This window comes from Boleophthalmus pectinirostris, unplaced genomic scaffold (assembly GCF_026225935.1).
Source record: "Boleophthalmus pectinirostris isolate CB_2022bp ecotype Guang Dong unplaced genomic scaffold, ASM2622593v1 HiC_scaffold_2, whole genome shotgun sequence".
Classification (NCBI taxonomy): domain Eukaryota; kingdom Metazoa; phylum Chordata; class Actinopteri; order Gobiiformes; family Gobiidae; genus Boleophthalmus; species Boleophthalmus pectinirostris.
Window position 1 is genome coordinate 17,306,729 of NW_026571152.1, and position 21,982 is coordinate 17,328,710.

At 37.7% G+C, this 21,982-nt stretch overlaps 1 protein-coding gene across 1 annotated transcript in view; it reads right to left on the bottom strand.

Moving 5' to 3' along the window:
• The window catches only part of shank3a (SH3 and multiple ankyrin repeat domains 3a), a 126,653-nt gene that overhangs the window by 75,293 nt on the left and 29,378 nt on the right, over nt 1-21,982 (bottom strand). Inside the window, exons 4-7 of the mRNA XM_055155420.1 lie at nt 10,906-11,014; nt 8,457-8,608; nt 7,578-7,745; nt 2,723-2,839 (exon numbers count right to left, since the gene is read on the bottom strand). Coding sequence (XP_055011395.1) covers nt 2,723-2,839; nt 7,578-7,745; nt 8,457-8,608; nt 10,906-11,014 — 546 coding nt within the window. The remainder of the gene's footprint in view (nt 1-2,722; nt 2,840-7,577; nt 7,746-8,456; nt 8,609-10,905; nt 11,015-21,982) is intronic.

Below are 21,982 nucleotides of genomic sequence, written 5' to 3' on the forward strand. Positions count from 1 at the left end.
GTACCAAAATAACTATGTGACACTGGGAAATTTTACACATATTACTGATTAAGAAAATTAAATTGGAGAACAAAGTAAGTACAGAGCAGTGGGCGTGTGCTAGTGGTGGTGAAAACAAGAGTTGACTGGAGCAATGACATCTTGAATACAGGGAAATAACCATGCATGAATCACTCTTTCACTAACTTTGAGAGGGGAAATGAGGGGAAACAAGTATATCATGGTTAAAAGCTCTAAAAAGTAGATTTTCCATAATAGGTTCACATAAAGGAAAATTAAATTGTATTTATTATAGTGTTACCACACAGCCTCACTCAAAGATAGAATCTGTAATTAGATTGTCTGACCTGCCCCCGTTGTATTTACTTATCACTCTAGATGCTACGTTACTGTAGTGTGATAGTGTGGCAGCTTTGGTTTGACAGTACAAGACCAGAGAGCACAGGTGAGCCTGAAAAAAGGTCAGGTGAGGGGCAGGTTTCACACCTGCAATCTACTAGTGAAACCACAATCAAAAATTCAAATAGACTTACAGAAGGTAGCTTTAAACCTCATGTTTTCTCTGTTAGCACAAATGAACTAAAGTGAAACTTTTTCTATGGGTTATTCAAAAGAGGCTGTGTTATTCAAACACATTGGGTTGTTGGCAATTAAAAGTGAATTAAAACTCCAACATTGCAATATGAAAAATGTGTGGATCCAATCCTTAACACATATTATTAGGCAACAACTGTGAACTTTCTGTTTGGTTATTAGTTTCAAAACAAATAATTCAGCTTCTTGTTATTTTTCAACATTTTTGAGCATTCAAAAGATATAATATTTTGTAGTTAATTGCTATGGTAACGGCCATAATTTTTCATAATTCTGAAACCAATTAATAGCATCTGCTCTACTTCAGATTATATATCAAACTAATTATTCTCTCATGCTCTAATTAGAACTAAAAGATTAAAATTGTGAGAAGTTTAAAAACAAAAATATGTGATTTCAAGTTAATCTATACTAAGCCTAAATATAAAGTACTTTTTTTCTCTGACTGTCTATGCCACATTAGCTTTCAATTATAATTCATAAATATATTATCAAGCATTGATTAATCCTGCATATGTATTTGTCAAATTCATTCATATTTTATTCATTTAATACCCTATTTACAGCAAAATTAAACTTTGGCTCTTTAACTGACAAGCTGTGGCTGTAGTGAGCACATTAGCTTTTCTTCGCTGCTAACAGAAACACAGCAAAGAGAACTACGGAGCAAAAGTAATTAGAAATATTTTTTTATTACAATTCATATATCTTTTAAAAGCATTCATAGTATAAATGAACACAAATTAAGGATTTCATTGCTGGGTATCAATAATTGCTAAATTCTAATTCAAATTCTCATAATAATTGAAACACTAAAATTTGACATCCATTCTTGAACACAACCTACCTAATTTAAAACTTAAAGGTCCTATATTACACACATTTGACTCTTGACATGTTATGTTGTTACATCATCAAAAACGTACCTGGAATTGTGTTTTGTTTCATTCACGCATGTTTGAGTAAGCCTTTATTATTAGTCTGTCTATATTTCCACAGTTCAAAATGTGTTGTTCCAAGTTAATAGCTACCTTTTAGCTGAAATCCACCAAATGATTTTAGTGAAGGTGTATGGAGTTTTAAACCACAGTGGAGAGTGTTTTCTGTTTGAGAGAAGAACTCAACCTAAATATGTAGAGTTTGTGCATAAAACATGTGAATGAAACAAAACACAACTTCAGGTATGTTTTTGAAGAGGAAACAATATTAGAACATATCAGAAAATAGCGTAATATGGGCCCTTTAACAGACATTATGTCTCTCATGTTCTACCCCTCAAGTCTCTGCCTCCTTGTAGAGCGTGTCCTCTCTCGGGACTATTGATGTTTGAGACTACACCATTAGTTTGAGTTAATTCAGCCGGCTCCCTGCCTTCTCTGATCGAGTGTAATCATCTGATCCAGGCCTGTTTCCCGCTTCCTGGAGCCCTGCTGTGTCTGCGATCAATCAGCCCTGCACCTGAGACCACCAGACACTACCACACCACAGTACCATTACAGTTTCATACATGCGACTTCTAATTAAATTGGGTATTAATTATGCTATGAACATGTGTGATGAACCAGTGAATGCGCTATGGCTCTGGTGACTGTGATGTGTGGAGGTGAAGTATTGATGAGTGCGCTACCAAGGTTTTTAATCAGGAAATGTGCATTGAAAACTACCACCTTATACTGCTCTTTAGTGGTGCAGATAAAGCAGGGCAAGACTCAAGAGTAGAGATAGACATTGTATCATGAATTAACTAGTTTAGTCAATTCATCAATTACGTAAGGGTAGTTTAGTACTTTAAACTAACAAAATAAGTCAGCTGTGTATTGTCTGCATCTAATTAAAAAGCATTTTATTGTTAGATAATCAGGTCAAGATCAAATGTGCATTCGCAGGTGTGTTGATGTTGTCTTGGTCTCTGAGAGTTGTGAAAAGCACTTATAAACTCATTGTGGTAAATTGTTTGGATGCTCAGATTGCATACGGCAAGTGAGGAATAACTCTGGACCACTGCAAACTGTTTTAAATTAACGCAATGCAAAAGTTTCCAAAAGAGCTGAAATACACTCTTTAAATGTGGGTAGCTGTAATATTCTATGAGAGTGGACACAGACTGAAGCATGGGGACAGTTGGTACCTGGTTGTAGAGCGCACACACATGTAGAGCCGTGTTCCCAGAGGCGTTCTGAGCACTCATGTCAGCCCCATAGAACAGCAGGTGCTCCAGGTGCTGCACATGACCATAGCGGCACGCCTGAAGACAACAACACAAAAACAACAACAAACGTGATTAGACAGAAGGATTACTTCATGCCCATCTTGATTTTTTATGTTTTATTTCTGAGCAAAGGCTAGATATATGACAGCTGATCTTTAGTTGAAAAATACATTTCCCCACTGGGAACAGAAATAAAGTGACATATTCTACAATTTTCTTTCTTTCTTAAGGGAACTATATGTAGCCTGCGCTTTTACAGTTTTAAAAAGGCACTACAATCACAACTGAACCTCCGTCGCCAGTTCTTTAACTTGCATATAGAGGACACATACAAGCTTTTCTCATTTTCAGTATATGGACAAGCTTCTTGTGAAGAATCACTCACTGAGCTGTACTAGCACTGGTTAATGATTGGCTGCAGGTACTGGAGTTTAGGTAGCGAGGATTCAGATCATAAAGGGCCCTCTGAGGTTTAAACCAACTGGATTTTGCATTGGACCTGGCAGCTCAAATGAGAGGCTCACTCAAGGTTTCTGAGAGACAACTTGGCCATCATGCCCAATGTTTTTGTAATGTTGATATAAGATTAAATCAGCATTACAGTTGCTATCAGTGAAAGCTATATTTTTTAGTTGAACATGTCTACCTAGTATCTGGGGACAGTTAGATCATGTTTATTGAACTTAAACTATAAATCCTACATACATAAATTGTTTCATTCACATCGATTGAAAGCTATACATTTTGGTCTATTAATTAAACAAAGAATGTAATCTCCACTAGAGCCCGACCGATATATCGGCTGGCCGATATTATCGGCCAACATGGGCACCTGGAGACATATCGGCTATCGGCCGATATGCTTGCTGATATTGGCCGATATTTCACGTGGGCATGTTATATCTCGTTATAAAGCTTAGACTCTCTACATTATGTTCATTTAATCCAATTTACAGACAGATAAATGTCCGAATATGTGGCTCCGCATCAGTATTTATCTACAGTGTAATTTGTCCGGGAGCATGTTTCTTATTGGGAGCCGTGTTTTCTCTTTTTCTCACTTTTTCTCTTCATGCCGCATGTAGACCCGTAGTTTGACAGCAGCAGCGGCTGAAAACGAAACTTTCAGAAATCTGCGTGTGCATAGGATAAAAAAAGTGCATATTTGGCTGCAGTTCAGCATAAAATGAATAAACCAGGACTAATCTTGGGCTCGAGTGCAGGAGAAATATAGAAACCGAGTCCCGACACTCAGTCCTGGTTCAGTTCTGGTTTAGTCCTGCTTGCAACAAAACAATCTCAAGAGTCGCTTGGGAGCCGAAAGAGCCAGCTGCTTTAGTGAGCCGAGCCGGTTCTCCAAAAAAAAAAAAAAAAACTGGAATACCTATCACTAGCAGTGACAGTAACAGTAGCTAGAATGTGATGCAAAAATGCCATTAGGCCAATCTACTGAATGTAAATATGATGTAAAGAGTCAAAATAACAATAAATGTTGCCTAAATAAACCCGATTTAGAATTCACTAGAGCCAAACCTAAGTTTTTTAATCAATTCAAGATTTACAGCGAATTTTTACATCACTAAATATATCGGCGATTATATCGGCTATCGGCAGCCCCAACTCCCATTATATCGGTTTCATATCGGCCACAACAAAATCCATATCGGTCGGGCTCTAATCTCCACTGCTTGGTGTGAGACTTCATCACCCCCTCTTCACATGCACAGCCAGAGCGTATCTTTGATTTTAATTTCATCTGACTAGAATGATGGCTCACTCAGTTCCTGGTTTCACAGATGTGAAAGCAATGGACTTCTCATCTAATCTCTTTGTCTGCTTTCCTCTGCCTCCCTCCTGCTCTGGTGTAGTCCCGTGTCACTGTGCCTGGGCCAAAGCATTGTTCTCTGTCTTGTGTGTGCTATGTGGGTCTTGGTGTTTGTGACAGCAGAGAGATGGTGCACAAATGGTCCTGGGATTGCTGTTGCTTATCGCAGGGCGGGATAATATGGAGGGCAATGACAATACAGCTGGGATTGTATATACTCAGAGTCAACTATAAACAATACATATCAGACATTAAATATGGCTGTGGAAAAACAGCTGCTGGGGTAATAACATATGAGTAGTACATCTCACAGCATCTGTCACAACATCATTTCTGTTAACTGGTATATGCGCGTTTTCTAGATATGGCCAGTGAGCTATAAATGGAATAAACTAGATAAGAAAAAGGAAGACCTTGGCCCATAATACACTATTCTTATCTATGTTATAATGTTGTTACCTCATCAAAAACATACCTGGAGTTGTGTTTTGTTTCATTCACACATACTTAACAAACAAATCCTGTATATTTAGGCTAAGACACTTTTTTAGGCTGAAAATGATGTCATGTGGTATCACAGGAAGTGCTCCACTATGTTTTTAAACTCCATACATCTTCACTAGAATCATGTGGATAATTTCATCCCAGAAAATGCCAGTCTTTACTGAAGTAAAGGTAAAATTAAGCTGTTAACTTGAAAACTACCATTTCCTGACAGCACAAGGTGGAACAGAGCAGACTAATAATGAAGGGTTACTCAGACCTGAGTGAATGAAACAAAACACAACTCCAGGTATGTTTTTGAGGAGGTAACAGCATTAAACCATGGCTAAAAGCTCAAAAGAGACAATTTAGCATAATATAGATTTGTGATTAGGTATTAGGCAAGATCTAATGCGACAAGATCTTGCAAGATAAAATTGTTACAAGATTGTCTACATAAAAAAAAAAAAAAAAAACTCCATGTTTTGTTTCAGAAAAAAAATGGTTAAGTACTGGTGAGTTATACAATTTATTTATTCCAAATGGTGTCAAAATCTGGCCTTGTTCTTGTGGACCAAATCTTGTGTCTCGCCATGGGAACTGCATCTTATCCCACCCTTATTTGTCAAGCTGATTTCTTATATCTGTTTGTTACAAGATCCTCAAATTGAATTTAACTTGCAGGGAAGTTCAGAAAATTACTTTTCACTTTTGTAAAACAGAATTATAAAGTATATTTATCTATGTCTGTGTTTATTTTATCTGTGCAAACATACAGCCGCCTCTGTAATTTTATCGCTTTTCTATCTCCATTTGAGCTCATCAGTGTGCTTAAAAAGACACATCTGATGCACTGAGGATAAACTGGGAATGACACAGTGGCTGCGGTTACTAACACACCCACAATCTGATCATTGGAGTTGTATGATTACTAAAATGACAAGTAAACAGCAAAATCTGATGGGAGTAATCTGATTTGCTTCTCACAGTGGTTCTCAGATTACTCACATTAGAGTTTGTGGTTTGCATTTCATTACAATAATATGACAACCGCAGAAATCTGTTAATATCTTTTTGAGATTGAGGGATTGAGGGCTTTGAAAAATGATTAGTGTTAAGTATTGTTTATTCTTTTATATTGGACTGATGCAATGTTGGTATATGATGAAAAGTTAAAACCATACTCCGGAACATTCCCATGAAGATAGATGAGAGCTTTATGCCATATTGTGGAAGGTTATAGCCAAAATAACAACATTTCCATGGAAACAAATAGCCCTCCTCCAGGCCAAATAAGAGTCAGGTTTGTGGAGATGTAAGCGAGCTAAGAGTAAAGACGTTTGTCGGCTCAACATGAAACAACACAGTTTACCTTTTGGCTAAAAAATTACATACTGTGTTTTTAAAGGTGCATTATGTAACTTTTCTAGTAGAGGGTCTGCCAGTTGCTTGTTTTCATGGAGATGTTACTGCTTTGCCTGCAATGTTACAAAGTATGGCATTAAACTTATCAATCCCCATAGGACAAGTAGGAGACACCACCAGGCTTATTTACAGGTGAGCTCTGTGAGAAGGCGAACCCACTCACAGTCAGAATGCATGTTCATAAAAGGTATTCTTGAGCTATAAAAACAACAACTGAATAAATACATCTTATATAAGTTTAATACCATATGGATGAACATTACAGGTAAAGCATTAGCATTTCCATGGTGGTGGAACCTGAAAAATTTGCATCTTTAAGTTCCACTATATGCTTGTATTTGTTCAAATTGGGCAGTACATTTTCTACATTTTTTCTACATTTGCCTTGTTCGTGACCCTTTTCACTCTAAACTCTTCTATCCCAAAAAAGCCTGACACAAAGCATTACAAAGGCATAAGCTGTTATTATGTTTACAGAACAAGGGGGCGCCTCGGGCCTTAAACAAATGAACAATATGCTGTGTTTGCTCTTTTTCAACACAAACCAATTTCTCCAGCGCCTGTACTCTGCCCACTAGTCCAGTCCAGATACAGCTATAGCACCTTCAGCTTTCTATGTGGTAATCAACACACAATTATAGAAATATGGAACAACAATAGTCAAATGCTCTGGTTTAATATTGCATGCTGGCGAGGCTCGGGGTATTGTAGAAATGCAACCAAGTTATTATTTTTGTCATAATGGTGGATAATGGTTAAATAAGAGTGCGAGTTTGGTGGAGCAAAGGATCATGGTCTATGTAGTTGCCATCTCAAAAACAAAAAATAATAATAACAATAAGCACAGTTGTTAATAAAAAAAACAACAACAACATCTTTTTACTTTACTTTTACTTTTACTTTACTGTATAGTACCAAGTACTATCTGTACATTTTGGTTGCAATACCTGGAGTATCTGATAGTACTGTACATGTAAACATTGTAGTACCTGATGCATACTCTGATAGTACAGTACATGTAAGTTGTAAAAGTTTTAGTACCTGGTGTATCTCCTGCCAGCCGTTCTCGTCCACACAGCCCACTTGTGCATGGTCATGCAGTAGCAGTTCACAGCAGTACGGGTCTCCTCCCACCATGGAGCTGTGGTACAGAGGAGTCAGGCCTCTGCTGTCCTTATAGTCAGGGGATGCACCCAAGTCCAACAGCGTCTGCAGACACACATACCGGCAAAGAAAACATAACCATCATGCACATCATTCATCCAAACACGCACAATAAGGCACATAAAAGGCCATTAGCTGACCATTGAACGTTTTCCATGTCCGAGAGCTTTTTTACCCAATTCCAAGCACTTTTACTGCACTGAGCAGGTCCTCCTGAGGTCGCCTGTGTTCACACCTGTGTTCCAGAATGTGACTGCTGAGTTCACCACTCTCAGAGCAAATTCTCTTTTATGTAGACCTAACTAGTGACAGTGTAAAAATGAGCTTAGTCAGGCCTCTCTTAGTTCCAAAAACGTCACGATTATTGGGTTACTAAATTAGTTAACAATTATGTCAATAACCAACTTGTTGTAGTTACCTGATTAGCTGATTGTGACCCTACTCATAGGCCTATACTGTGCATTTCCATTGCCCGTGCTGTATTGAGTTATAGCATTATATCTTAAATCAGTACTGCACTACTTTCAAACCAGATCAGAGCTGTAACAAGAACACAAACACAGACAGACTCCTGGCTCCACCTGGCCACAAGCGCCAGGACACCCAAAGACACTCAAGCACCACTGCTGTTCATAGCTCATGGGCTCTGCTCATACTGGCCCCACTTTACAGGAGGAAAGTTTGCAAACACAAAATGTTGAAACAGAGCGCTGCATCAGCATTTGTGTGTATGTGTGTGTATATGTGTGGACTCACAATGAGCGCCGTGTGGTTCTTGCTGCGCACTGCCTTGTGGAGGGCTGTGATGCCATCTTTGGTCCTGAAATCCAGATGAGCCCCTCCACTCTTCAGCACCTTGATGAGCTCCGCGCAGCCCTCCAACTGTGCAGCCAGCGTGAGAGGGCATTCTGCAGGCAAATGTGTGAAAGGACTGCTTAGTTACAATTCACTGTTTTATACGGAGATGAGGGCAGAGTTACTCACAGCCACAAACAAAATACATTAATATAATGCTAATGTTTTCCATCTGAAAGAGGGTTACACTATTGCACTGTTTTCATTACAAAGGTGAAATAAATATGTTATCACTTAATATAATCCAATAGTCTAGCTCACTGGCTCTCAAACTCAAAGTACCACCAAAGAAAATATTTGACTTTCCCAGTATCACCAGGTCTAAATCAAGTATAACAGAACTATTTCAGGTCTAATCAAGAGCTGAACAAGTGGGCTACATCAATTCCACTGCAGTTCTAAACAAAAAATTATCCAAAGGAGGTAAAAAAGTGGATAAAATGAGATCTAGGCAAACTCACATACTGGAGAGCTGTCCATTTAGCACCTGAAGGAGCTTGTCTACCAACTGTGAACATGTACCACAGTTCGAAAACACTGGCCTAGCTATTTACTTACAGCTCAGTAATAACAGGGGTGGAAATAACATGGTAACTAATTAATGATTGAACAGTTAAGTTGCTATATCCATGCAAAGTGCTAGTTTATTAGCTATCATTTGTTCTACTTCAGCTTGATGTAAGCTCTAGTTCAGTCAAGTTAAAGCTAAATTGTAAGATATGTTCACATGTATACATAAAATCAATAAACCACAATGGAATAAACTGGGACTAAATTCATAACTAAACCTAAACTAAACCAAGATTAAAACAGGACAAGATCAATAACAAGTCTACATTAGGACTAAACTGGGCTCAAACCAGGTCCAAATCAGGACAAGTGTAATTTGACTTGCAAAAAGCATATTTGCATTGTTTTTGTTCAAATTAATTCAATCCAAATTCAAATTCATATTGTAAAACATACTCCATGTGTTTTCCGAATAGCCATGGAGCCTAATTGTTTTTACCCCAGAGACCCAGCAGTGACTACGCACCGGCCACACTCATCACCGCAGTCTTATAGCCTGTTTCCGGTTAGCACTAGCTCGGTGTATTCTGCTCTTCCATCTCACTACAGGTCAGGCAGCAGGGACAGTCTTTCATGGTGACAAAAACATTTGCATAAGCATGAGGAGATTAACAAAGAAAGTAATCCAGCTTTAGCCAGCGCACACCAAATCCCTGTATGGTCATTTGGCAGTGAAGAGAGATAGAGAACACACAATTATAGGCTTGCAAGACAATGTATGAATATGGGTAATTTGCAGCAGTGAAAGTTAATCGATAATCGGTTGCTTTCTAGAATTTGATGAAGTCATAAGTTCATAAACTCTATGCGAGAGATTTACTGTTTTCTTAAAAGAAATTTACAAATTTATGACCCACAAATGTTGTACCACGTTATCATTATTTGTTAGGGATTAGCTCCACAAACTTGTCATGTTAATCTTATGGTTTTAAGTAATTTTATCTATCACTATACTATCACGTTTTTGGGGTCAAATAATGGCCCTACTTTCTAAAGCTATTCTGAAAAAAGTATTTCACTTTTGTTTCTTTATACTGACAGAAGATTTTAAGCTTTGTGCCAGTTTTTGTTTCATGTAGCTAGGCCCAGTAATTACAGAGATATTAAGAATAACCCTGGTCATCAAACGCAATCTGACAGTTAAACAGTAGTTTCCACAAAAGAATTTAGACCTGTCCTCCAGCTCAATGTTAAATTACAGGGATTCTACAATGTCATGTGACCTACTCTGATTATTCGGGTCATAATACAGTCTTAAGAACAAATTTTTTTTTACATTTTTAAGCAAAAAAGTCATCTCTAATCAGTCTATACTACAAAAAGTGTTTTATTATCTGGATGTTTGAATCACAATAACTTTATCATTCACAAAGTTTCATTTCAAAAAGTTGAGTGTCCACTGCACTGGGTCATAGATCTCAGAGTGAGACAGCGACAAAGATTAAACTTAGAACTGTTGTACGAGCAAAGACGAGATGAGAGCTCCCACCGATGTTAAGCAGGTCTGAAATTTTAGAGTCTTGGTCACAGAGTGAGCCCTCCTCTTTTGCATCTGACATCAATCTTTCTGACCAACAGTAAATACAAGCGCTCCTCAGAGTAAGAGTAGAAGAGCTCCACCGTGAATGAGACCATCCCCTTTAACCTTCCATTTACCAACTTTTTAAACCACTAAAGGTTGTGACAAAAATATGACAATGTGACATCCATAATTTGGACACTCACTGTATCCAAACCAGAGTAAACCATAACAAAACCAAAACCTGACAGAATTCCATACCTCCTGTGTCCGGATCATGGAAGTTTGGGTCCAAGCCTTTCTCCAGGAATCTCGAGACCTTTTCGATGTTTCTTTGCTGCACGTACTCCATAAACTTCTTCAAGTTGGCCTTATGGAGGAAGAGAAAGAGAAAAAGAAGGGATGAAAGGGGGGAGACAGAGGAGAAAGAGGAGTGTGATGTCAGACTCATGTGGACGACCATGTTAAATAATGCAGAGTACAGATGAAAGCTCCAATGCGCTCCTTCTGTGATGAGAGCTGAGGCATGTGAAAAAGACATCACAGTAAAAGGGTGTGGAAATGTGTGAAATAGTCTTTTAATATAAAGACATCGATCGTTATGATATTTGCAGTTTGAGACGATGACCTATTACTCACTGAAGTCTCATTTAAAGGTGTATTATGTAACTTTGCTGGTTATTACTTTGCCTGGAATGTTCCACAGTAAGGCATTAATGTACTATATCTTGCATGAGTTCAATTACAGGTCTTTTGCTCAAAAATACAATGAAAATGCATTCTTGCTCAAAGGGGAGTCGAGTCAAATAGCTCTGACAACTTAAGTAGACAAAGGTCAATATTCTTTGCAACATCAAGACTGAGTTCTAATTTTTATATCAAGTGTTTCAGTTTTCCAATAAGTCAGTTTAAATTAATGCAGGAAAGTTTGGAAATGACATATATGGTTTGTAACTGTCTTAGCTAACAAATGTGATTGGTTGTGATTGTCTAAATCAGAGTTACCCAAAACTATGGCCCAGGGGCCAACTACAGCCCTCATACCAATTTTTGCTGGTACTCAGGAGTTTTGCTGAATTGGCCAAATGATCCTCGACAGTACTTTAAAGTGAAAATTAAAGTATTTTTATGACAGTAAACTCAATAAAGACCCCATTGCATTGTGATACAGAACTAAAATTTGGGTTTCAAGACTTTTTAAAGGTGTTGTGGCTTTGGTCAAACCTTGCTATATTGACCACTGGTATGCGACACTCTGCTACGAATATGTTTCTGTATGTGGCCCTAGGTGAAAAAGGTTTGGACATCTCTGGTACTGTACTGTGCTGCTGTTTTGGCCAGGACTCCCTTGAAAAAGGGATTAGTATTCTCAATGGCTAAATAAATGCTATATAAAATTGAAAAAATCTAGAACTAAAGACAAATTTGATTTAAGAACCACTGCCTTGGAAATACTGACACGACCCAAACACAAATAGCTTATATACAAAACAGCTTTGTGCGTCTATTGAAAAGTGCAAGTTCAACCACTCGGTTATTGTATCTTTCTTATATCATCCCTCATTTTTACATAACGACCACAACACGCAGTCATCTACTCAAACTCATATAAAAAAACACAATTTAGTAGTGGCACTCACCATCAGCTGCCCAGTGCGCTACCTTTGTCCAAATATCAAAAACTACCCCCTCTCCACCGAGCTGCTAGATCCTCTGCTCTGCTCATCCTCAAGTCAAACCCAGAGAGAGAAATTCACTCCTCCTCTCTCTTTCCACATGTTCGCTGAGGCGGTTGTTATGGCGATGGGACACAAAGCGGCTGCTAGTAAGCGTACCAAGGTTGAGTTGTATGTTTTGTGCCAGTCCCCTCAGTCACGCTTTGCTAGTGAAGGTTTAGCTAATATAAGGCGTGGGTGATTCTGACAAAAAATGAATCTGAACTGTTGAGGAGTAGCTAACAGGAAGTAGAAGCAGTTACAAATGGATGAATAGTGTTTACGCAAGCTAACTGAGTGCTTAGATATTTCCGCTCAATTACGTGTGCAAATCTCCTTCAGGTCAACAATCATGGGTAAATTCACTGATCTGTAGTGTAGTATAGTTATTCACACTCATGTACAACTGAACCAGTACGCAAAAAAAATCTTAACAGACCTGTGAGTAGTCTGTGCTCTAACAGTTTTAAAAAGGTTCTGCGATCACAACTGAACTTGGGTTGTGGCCAGTGCTTTAGCCTACATACTGAGAACACATACAAGTTTGTCTCAATCTCAGTATATGGACAGCATGTATTGCAGCAGCATGATTAAAGCGCTGATTAATGCTGGGGTTTGGGTAGTGAGGATTCAGATCAAAGAGAGTCATTTTAGGTTTAAACCAACTAGGATTCTTGAAACTAATAGAGAAATTGTATTTCTGTGCTGTACCAAGGGCACTTACTGCCAGCTCAGTCTTTGTTACCAGTTATCAGAGGTATAATACTCCCTACAACAGAAGGATAGACACATTGGACTGCACTAAACTAGAATGGACTACACTTTCACAGTGTCTTGAGGGTCCATGTTAAGGGTCCATGTTAACCATGTTAACTATCAGTCCCAAACAGATGGTTAATAAATTTCTCCTGTGTTAGAACGTCAGCCTCATGTCTCTTGTCATTAACTTTGGACTATTTCATTTTATTCAACAGAAAATGGCAACCCAAAAGAGAGACTCATGAGACTCAAGAGAGGTTCATGCTGCTTTGGATTACTGTGCATTATTATCTTGAGAACCAAATGGCCAAATGCAAAATTATAATTACAGCAACTAATTAGTATCACTAAATCATGAAGAAAGACTTAATTTATAATGAACAAAAAGTTTATCAAGAATGATTGAGGCTTAAAAATTATACTTCTAAACACTAACAGCTTAATTAAGTAGTTATTCATCTTACTCATCATGTAATTATAAAGTGTAAGCATAATTACTAATAGTCACTAATATCTAACTGATAAGTAGGGATCAATTTCCCTTTCACATTCAGTACAAAGAGAAACACAAGCCTGTCTGTACCAATACATAGCTGCTCACAAGGAAAAAAATAAAAATAAAAAATAATCCCAGGCTTTGAAAGACTGTTGAGCTGAGGTGAAAGAAGTTTGGTTTTGTTCAGACAACCACTAAGTTCCTTCATTTCCCAAGTGTCACTGAAATAAACCTGAAACAAACCTGATTGGACGATACTGACTGACTTTGACCAAAGATGCAGAAAAGGAGGAGGTGACCACACATTCTTTGTACATACACATATAAAAAGAGCAGAAGTCTGGATACCACGCTAGTAGTGATTAACAGGAGACAACCTAGACTTCAGCACTACACGGGTTCAGCAAATAATGAGGAAGCTCTGTAATACACTGGCTTCTGCTAACATGCTAATATTTCCACATAGAGACCACTGGGAGATCCCTGACTACCATCAAGTGAAGCTTTATGGCCCATCACATCAGCCTGGAGCTACTGGACCAACCAGGAAGTCAACCCGCTGAAACAAGTGCAAATCAATCACTGATGAGAGCACATAGGGGACTGTAACGTGGATGTATGTGCTCAATATTCTATCACAACAACAACAAAAAATGTTATGTTATCAATACAACAGCCTATAACTAAAATCAGTGGTAACAAAATTAAACAATGCAAAACTAGTGCTGTACTTAAGTAAAAATGTAGGTATCTGTACTTTATTTAAGTAGATTTAAATTGGATACATCTTACTTTTACTTCATTACATTTTTGAACTGGACTGAAAAGTAAGTATTTTATTATTCTCTGAACTGCTGAAAAGACTGAGGGTTTATTTTTAGCAAGTTTATAGTTTGAGCAAACAAAAATGTACAAAAAACAAAAACAAAAAAAAAACAGATATAAAAACAACAGAAAAAAAAAACCAATCCATTCAATTGTTAGTGTTGAACAAAATTCAGCACAAATCTGTATCAAAATCACTGTCTATCACTAACTGTGCCCCAGTTATGACAAAATAAATGTCCAAATTATAGCTGAAAGAACTCCTTAAATTGAGTTGCCAGTTTCTATGGCTAAAAATATCTTCTTTTTATGTGTCCTCCATATATGGAAGCTAATGGTATCCTAGTCCACAGTGTAATATTGTTATCATGTTGAAGTATTTATTTTGATTAGTATAACGCCACTTGCTGCATACACTAAAAGCAAAGCTGAGTACTTCCTGTAAATGGGTATAGTACTGTCATACCAAGAAAATGTTTATCTTCTGACTATAAAGAAAGTAACAGGATGTTTACCACTCTTTAATGCCCTTACAGAAAACACTACATTTGATATAGGGGCATTACACCCAGTGACAGCAGAGTTACAAATGAATCATGTTTTTAATTAAGATTTCATCAGACGGCCTCCTCTGCATAAAGGCCTGAAGTCAATAAGGGTGAGGGTCCCCAGTGTGAGGAGAAGCCTCATTAAAGGCCCCAGTGCTCTATCTATTGTGTGGGTAAGGCTCACATGGGTTTGGAAACACTAATCACACAATGCACTAGTATATTTTATTCTCAATGTATAAATATAATCTGTCACAAAAACATTTTAATATCTATGTTGCATTATAGTATAGAGTATTTCTGAGTTGATTGCAATACAAAGAATCACATTATAAGAATGGTAAAACTATAATCTTGTCCAAGATCATTTAGCAGCTAATGTCTCTATATGATAATTAGCCTTAAATGTGCACACAGATTTTTTCCACCTGACAAAAAGACAGTGCCTTTATCTGACTGAGAAGCTGGCAAAGACATAATACTGGCAGGGGGTCAGTCCTCTGATGGGTATCTAACAGACACCTCATCTACACAGGATATTCTGAACTACATATATGTAACAAAATCCAAAGACCAGTAATGAAGGTTCAAACAATGCTATAGATCGCTAGTTTACTCAAATGTGCATGGATGACATCTAAAACCTCCTCAGACATGTTGTTGATGAGGGAACAATGTTATTACATGGAAATTTATTATTTAAAAAGTTTGACTAATCCAGCATTAGTCGACAGTTTAGCTTCATGCCTCATAAGCACAAAATATAAACAAATATCATATATCACATATCAAGATATCACATTGTGTTACTTTCCTCCCCCTCTTTAACCTACATGTCTTCATTGTATTTTCTGCATAGTCCGCTCCTGCTCATATAAAAGCCAGAGTGCAGGGCTAATGTAGTATTGAATAGGCTGTGCTGTGTGCGTCCATGTGCAAGCTCATGTATAGAGGCAGAGAGGATGTGTGTCAAACACGCTCACTGGCCTACATTTGCTATCATTACTCTGCATCCACAGCTGCCCATCACTGGACAGGATCATGAACCAGAGCTGGCCTATAAAACACACACATGCTCTCCAGTGTCACAACTGTTTAGGCAATAAGCAAGCAGATTCACAGCAGAGGATCAGGCCAGTCTATGGGAGCGGGAGTAAGTGCTCTGCTCCATAGACATGCTCTGTGCTGTCCCTGTCTGCTCCAGGTGCTCTGAGCCATATGTTAAGTTTTTCCCTCTGCCATCAGGCTCAGAGGCTAAAGTGAAGACTGTGCTCTACCGCAGTATATCCTGGATTATTATGAGGCATGTTTACATGGGGCTACTGTTGTCTTCTTTTAATGTACACCTGGTAAGACTAAGCAGTACTTACCGGCAGACCTGGTTCTAGCCAGCTGAATTGTTTGCAGATTTAGGTTTATAATTTAGGTTGGCAAATAATATATTGTATGTGTACTTGTAGGTAAGAGGATTGATTGGGTAGGCAAGACTTTCATCACAATGCCCACACTTGCAAAAGCACTGACTTAGTTAGTTTTTACTCAATACTCAAAATAAATAAGGGGCATTCAGGGTCCAACCGTATCAACATGGTTGTTTACAATTAAAAAGGAAAGGACTGAAAATTACTGAAATATTGCAGATTTCTGCAGAATCAGTGAGTGAAGCACTAAACTGTTCATCTGAGGAAAGACAAATGTCATTCTGTTCTAAATGATGATGACCAATGAGTTCTTTCATTTCACATCATGTATCACTGAAAAAAACAAATCTATATTTTTTTACTGACATGAAATGATTCAATCTATTGAGACAGTTTGTAACTAACAATGTGGGTACTAACAGTTCAATTGGCTTTTTTTTAGAATAGACCTGTATGCAATATCACAAAAATACCAATACCCCCCAAAAAAATACATAAATTACAACACAAAGTTCTCAAGCTGACAAAAACATTTAGTATGTGCTATTAGCAAGTAAGTATGCAAGTGACTAATGCTACGTTCAGACTACAGCCTGAAATGACCCAAATCCGATTTTTTGGTCCCTATGTGACCTGTATCTGATCTTTTAATAACGACACAGATCCGATTTTTCAAATGCGACCCAGGCCACTTCGATATGTGCTCCTAAAACCGATACATATTCGATCTTTCGACATGCGACTTCAGTCTGAACGGCCAAAGCGCATTCATCCGACCTACACGTTATCAACAAGCCACAAATGTCACTATTCTGCGCTGAAGTAGGTGAAAATTGTTAATGAACTCCGTGTCACTGAAGCTGAAGCACATCGCCACTCACCACTCTTGGCTACGTCTCCACATCCACATGTTCCTTTCAAGGGACATTGCTGCCACTACCCCACAAAATGCCACGGCCAAAAAACTTGTCCTTCTCCTTCTCAATCTCCTCCTTAAAACAAGTAAGTTGTTCATGTTCTGGCTCCGGTACGAGAGGAACTTTAAAATCGCCAGGTGCTCAATGCCTGCATCCATAACAACTTACGTAAACACAGAGCACGCTCGCTGCGGTGATGTCATCGTGTCCCCCGATGCGCATGCGGGACACATTTGGGCTGTTTAATGTTCACACTGGAAATCACACACAAGTCGCATTTAATTGGAAATGTGAACGACCTCGCAAAAACATCGGATTTCACAAAAAAATCGCCCTCATCAAAAACATACCTGGAGTTGTAGTTTGTTGTATCATTTGTTTCATTGAACCATTAATCCAAAATTGCCTTCCTGGAGCACTCAAAAATGCTACACTTACATTTTGTTGTTTCATAAATAAAAATCTAGACTCCTCCTATGCAGTATTTATGCCCATAAACCAGTAAGTAAAGACCTTATTTGTACTTTCTGATTGTTCATTCCAGTGCCTTATTGGAAACAAAGGTCTAGCTTATAAAGTGTGCTTTCCAAATGCAGTGATGATTTTAAGTTAGAAAATGTCAAATACTTATCCAAAGACTTGTTTGAAATTTGAATGCATTCTTTAAGGAACATTATAGTGTTCAATGGAGCTAAACTTCTGTCAAAACATAGTTATCAAATATTGTATCTTTTTCTCATATGGTGCAGTCCTACTCCTGAGTCTACTTCCAAATGAAAGCTAAGCATTCATCTACATGTAGTTCTTGATCAGCACAAACCGAAGCCAGAGCTTGTTTTATCTGTCAGTTTACTCCATAATTCATGGCTTTATTGCAGCACAAGATCTTGGAGCATGGTTCCATTAAAAATGCAGTGAAGTGATGTGGTGCAGAAAACAAGGAGTGGGGTCACATGAGAGGAACTACCAGTGCAGCAGAGTAAAGACTTCAAAACAACTCAGCCATATGGGTCTGTTTGTCAAAGGGATGGTGAAGAATAGTTACAAAAAGATAATTTGCAGCAAAAAAGCTGAGGTAAAATTGTATATTCTTTTTAGAGCTGTGAAGTTAAGAAAATTTTAATTGATGTTCAGTTTCAAAGAGAGGTCTACAGCCAGTCCCCTGTCAGTAAAGCATGTGGTTTGGAGTGAAGTAAAAATTTTGGAGGAATAAATTAGACTATTTTTTGTGTAAAAGTTTTCTGTTGGTGCTGGCTTTCTCTCACCTACTTGCGTCCATGCCGATGTTACTATCTTGCCTGGAATATTCCATATTATGGCATTAAACTTGTCTATCTTTATGGAGTCAGTTACAAAACGGATCTGTGGAAAAGAGACCCCCTCACATATGCATAGATAGGTAAGTTGATCTCCATGGAGACAAGCAAAAGATGGACCCTCCACCAGAAATGCTACATAGTGCATCATGAAAGTCTGTCTTGTTTAGGTTCGAGAAATTAATTAAAGAAAACTTAATGAGACCAAATCAAATCAAGTCGAAAATCATGATGGATCAATAAAACAAGAATCATTCATTTGTCATATCACCCTGCCCTAATTATTATTTTCTATATGTATTTTTGTTCTAAGTGGTTCTGCTGTCTGTCTGATAAGATGAAAAGATTGAACAAAACGATTCATTTTTGTAACCATAGGGTCTTATTTTTTAAACCTGCTAATCCTACTGTTTTCTTGTTATTAAATATTCATGCCCCTGGACAGGCTTATAAGATGCAAAAAACAACAAATTCCAAAAATAATATATTGCTAAATTGACTGTAATGATGAAATATTGCATTGACACTTTACAGCTTCAACATTCTCTGGGGATGTGATACTAACTGTAGGCACTGCTCTGTCTGAGGCTTTGTTAGACTTAAATCTGAGCTTTATTTCAACACAATTTGACCAACAAAATTGACTTGGTTGGAACCACCGCAGGTGAGATGATATGCTCTTAAACACTTGCAGATAAAATTACAGTCACAAGCTAGTTAACATTCTTATTGATCACAGGCTCCTGAAAATTTTCTGTTTTAATCCTTTTTGTATTTTTTCTTGACTTTTCAGACCACTTTAAAACTTTTTTGGCTTTGTTTGCAGTGTGCATTGTGTCTCCATGGTACCTGCTGAACATTCTACCATAAAGATACATTTAGAACACCCCCAGTGTGACATAACTGCAAAGTATCAATAGTTTTGCTGCCTGTAAGCCCTGCATATGTGTGGGGAAATGCTAGCATCTGTAATCTTTAATATTCATACCTAACAGGCTTAAAGCGTAATGCTGTCAGCTACAAAACCAGATACACTGTAAGTCGGCATATGGACTTGGCACAGAGAAATAGGATTTTCTGTAAGGGAACTATTTCGAAATAAATCTTCGAGTAATTGAATTCACTTTTGAGTGTCAGGCTAAGAGTAAAACACGGTACAATGAAATGAAAGTAATTGCAGATTTATAACGCAATATTTCACATAACTTCGCATGACCACACGGCTGACTGTTGCATAACAACCGTTATGCATATATAATTTAGAACGTAAAATGCTGGCACTATGATGCATGAACGTGTAAAACAAGCCCCACTAGTCGTCAATGATGCAGGGCTGTTACTATGGCAACTGCCCCCAACTTATTATTTACCTCAAAGGCCCAGTCGATTTGCTACAATTTAAACAGAGATTGCAGAGTGCACTATAACGCAGAAGGCCCATAATGGCTGAAGGTCTAAGGATAAAAGAAAAAAAAAATTCTTAGCTGAAGCCATTTCTGCATCAAGATTCATAGTTCATTTCTCTATTGAACAGTTGATTTCAATCTTCATTCATATGTTAATGTTCCTGGATCTGCTTAAAGGTATAGATTGTAGCTTATATTCTTGCTGGCATTCAAAAATAAAATAATAATAAAATAACATAAAAATACAACTGAAACGGTTACATATAGAGAACACATACAAGTTTTTCTCATTCTCAGTATTTGGACAGGCCATGTCTCATCTGAAAGATCCAGATTTCCCTCACTGAGCTGCAGAGGCTACACTAGCACTGACAAAAGATTGGCTGGTGCTGGGTAGGTGCTGGGTTTTAGGTAGTGGCTATAGGCTCTATTCATGTTTACATCACAAACCAGGAAGACATTTGGAAAGATGCGATTACAAATTCTGGTGTAGTTACCGACACTGGGCTTGCCTATTGACTGTGATAAAACCCACTGGAATTATGAAAAGTGAGGCCATTTTCAAAATTTTCCTAGATTTTGTCAGACTTACAACAGCAAACAGAGCCCACAAGAAGTTGTAATCACATCTTTCCAAACATCTTCCTGGTTTGTGATGTAAGCCTGAACAGAGTCTATTCAGATCAGAGAAACTTGGATTTAATTGTAGGAACTAGTAAGGCTGAGACCCATACTCCCTTCTGACTGGACTGGACAGACTGATGCTCAACATGTATATTACAAATCCCAATATTCATAAACACTGCAATAGCGCTTTTCACCTTTGTGACATCACATTTCAAAGCATAATGGGATACACATCTTCCCCCATAAAAAATACCTCCTCCTTTCCAACTCCAACATTCTATAATATCAACTTTTCATTCACAATGTCAAAAGGTTTTACAGTGCCTTGTGTCATGTCCTTGTCCCTATTAATGTAAGGGTAACCGTGGCAATTATGATGCTGAGCTGGTCATAGTACCATGTTACTTATTCTGCCCATGTACTCACACAGCTCACACAGTTACTATGTTAGCGTACACATTATGTACCTAGTGTTGTCACAATACTAAAATCACAATTTCGATATTAAAGAATAGATTTGACATCCGATACTGATTTTTATCTGATTTTAAAAGCTCTTTTAGACAATACTGTAATTTTCAATACTGTAATTTTCAACACAAAAAATAGTATTTGTTTAATACACCACGTGTTCTTACACTAGTTCTGAAAAAACTCAAGATGAAACAGGAAGATTGTATTCACTACTGAATATCTAGTTTCAATTAATATCTAATTACTATCAGATTTTCAATACATCTGGCAACTCTATATGCAAGTCAAGAAAAACATAGATTGTGTGCTACATCATTCAAATGGTGTCTCCTCAGACTCATCAGACAATTGTAAAAAAAAATCTATACATGTGTCCAGTCCTGTGGCTCAGCTCATATGAACTGCTCCCCTGTTACTCTTCTCTGGTCTCTTTTGTCAAAACATAAGATACAATTTATGTTCATGCTTATATATTTAAAATGCTTTACAGATAGATTTTCGATTTTGATACTAAGGAACAGACTTGGTACAGGATACAGTTTCCATTACCACAGTGATAAGAAAAAACAGAATGTGAGTTTCAACATTAAACAGTGGAACTTTCTTTTATAGTACCATGAGCTCAAAATCATTATAAAGCTATTCAGGAAAGGTTTATTTCTATCCTGACTTCTTTAGTATGGATACTTGCTCAATGAATGTCTAGTTTTCGATACTTTTGGCAACCCTAATTAGCAATAACTCAGCCCACTGACCAAAAACTGATGGGGAGGCTAAACTCACCCCTGATGAAGTAAAAAGTGTGATACTCTGTGAAAGATTGTACAATAACTT